Source organism: Mastomys coucha, unplaced genomic scaffold (assembly GCF_008632895.1).
Source record: "Mastomys coucha isolate ucsf_1 unplaced genomic scaffold, UCSF_Mcou_1 pScaffold16, whole genome shotgun sequence".
Classification (NCBI taxonomy): domain Eukaryota; kingdom Metazoa; phylum Chordata; class Mammalia; order Rodentia; family Muridae; genus Mastomys; species Mastomys coucha.
Genome location: NW_022196898.1, coordinates 17,775,232 through 17,777,443, shown reverse-complemented (window position 1 = coordinate 17,777,443; position 2,212 = coordinate 17,775,232). Strand labels below are relative to the sequence as shown.

Below are 2,212 nucleotides of genomic sequence, written 5' to 3'. Positions count from 1 at the left end.
AAGAACTCAAGAAGTTAGACTCCAGAGAATCAAATAACCCTATTAAAAAATGGGGTACAGAGCTAAACCGAATTTGTTTTTCATGTCATCTTTCCAAGCTAGCAAATAATATAACTTTGTTTGAACCTGTCACTTACTTCTCAAGCAAATATTTTCCATCATCAACTTGTTCTAAAGGATTCTGTAGTCTTTTTAGTTCTTCCTGTAAAAACAAGAAATAAAATCAGAAATTAATATCTTGTATTTTGGGCAATATTCTTTGAGATCAGTTGTTAGCAACATTGAGACAGTAATAGTTGAATTCTGCTGAGGTAGCAATGTTAGGTCTTTAAACATGCAATATAGTTTAATCCATGCTTTATTTGGAATATGATATCATCACATAAACAAATTGATTTTTTCATCACTAAGAAGAATGTTTCCTACTATCTTTCCAGGATGAGTATGTTTTTATGGGTTCAAATACACACCTTCCAAATTTACGAGTTCACAGTAAATAATGCATGTAAAAGTAAGTTTTGCTGACTGTAACTCTAATGAATGTGGACTGGGTTTGGCCATGAAACAGTCTTTCTTGTATTACGGTAACCACTTCTATGTAGTACACACACACACACACACACACACACACACACACACACACACACCTCTGAATTTTGAATATCTGTAGTTACTATGGTCTCCTTTCTGCAGTTCTAGAGTCACTGCAGAAGTTGGTGAGGGTACTTGGTAAGACTTCCAACAGGTTCCCAGACTTAGCAATCACAGAAGAGGAAATGTAAAGAAGGTGTATAGTACTCTGTTCCTGGGAAGATCATTCCTTAAGGTTGTACTAAAGTGCTGAAAGTCCCAAAGGGAGGCACAATCAGGACTAAGGGGATCCCTCACTGAGGGGTATTGATCTAAGATTTCTAAGGACTCCAATATCCCAGGTGCCCAAGTCTCAATGTTGACATACCTTTATATAACCTACACATCTCTTGGCACACACTTGAAACTATACCTGCATTGCATTGTGCATTCCAGAACTTGACCTTACCCCAACGTCTGTCCAGTCTCTCTAATCTTACCATTGGGCTGTTTGCAACTTCAATCTGTCATCAGCAAAAGCCTCTTTCCTCAATTCCTCCAAACACTCCCTAAATTATCCTGCTTTAGCTGTGCCATGCCTTACTGTTCTGGGAATGGCTAAATACTTATGAGAGTAAAATCATCAGACTGTTTCGAGAAGAGTTTCAGCACTTAGAGGATTTTACTAATAAAATGTCTGAGACCCACAGTATGCCTTCTTCCTGAGGCCCTCTTAAAAGGGAACTACTTCATCCTGTGAGCTATATACAACATGGACTAGAGACAGGGTGGCTCCTTCTTATTCCGGATTATATCTTTCAGATTTTCTCTACTGCTACACAGCCTCATCTCTGACAATATGCCAGCCACCCGTTCTGGGCTTTGTTCACCCTGCCTGTCATTCTTAGTACTGTTTACTCCTACTTCTTATGGAATTTAACCCAGTCTAGATAGATAGGTAGCTTGATAATTGAGAGGTAAGTAGATCAGCAGTCCTACAGAGCATCCTTCTCAATGCAAAACTTAGCATTTTGCATTTACAGTAAAATTCTGTCTTCTGTACTCTAAACTGCCATCTTTTCTCTGATCCTTCCCATTCACTCTATCATATCTCATCACACCTTCCATGTCACAATCAGTAAATGCAAGTTATAGAAATGGTAGCGCTTGGGGCTGGTGAGATGGCTCAGTAGGTAAGAGCACCAACTGCTCTTCAGAAGGTCATGAGTTCAAATCCCAGCAACCACATGGTGGCTCACAACCACCCATAATGAGTTCTGACGCCCTCTTCTGGTGCATCTGAAGACAGCTACAGTGTAGTTACATATAATAAATAAATAAATTTTTAAAAAAAGAAATGGTAGTGCTTGTACTTGCTTTTAAAGAGAACCCATTTATAAGAACATTCTCTTTGTATGTGTGTATTTAGCATTTTTAGTTCTTGAAAATGCAAAAATATTAATTAAGATTTTTGAGACAGACTCCTGTTAGATACAAGCTGTGCATGTGAATATACTCTATAGATTAGAGGGAAGAGCCTGTAACTCATGGAGTAGAGCGTCTGTGATATTAGAACAGCAGTACCCACTGCTCCTCGGTTGATGGAGTAGAGCGTCTGTGATCTTAGGACAACAGTACCCAC

The 2,212-nt window shown here is 38.8% G+C and overlaps 1 protein-coding gene across 1 annotated transcript in view; it reads right to left on the bottom strand.

The window, feature by feature from the left end:
- Positions 1-2,212, bottom strand: part of LOC116092976 (IQCJ-SCHIP1 readthrough transcript protein) — a 764,408-nt gene that overhangs the window by 602,203 nt on the left and 159,993 nt on the right. The window contains exon 2 of the mRNA XM_031374058.1: positions 138-202. Coding sequence (XP_031229918.1) covers positions 138-202 — 65 coding nt within the window. The remainder of the gene's footprint in view (positions 1-137; positions 203-2,212) is intronic.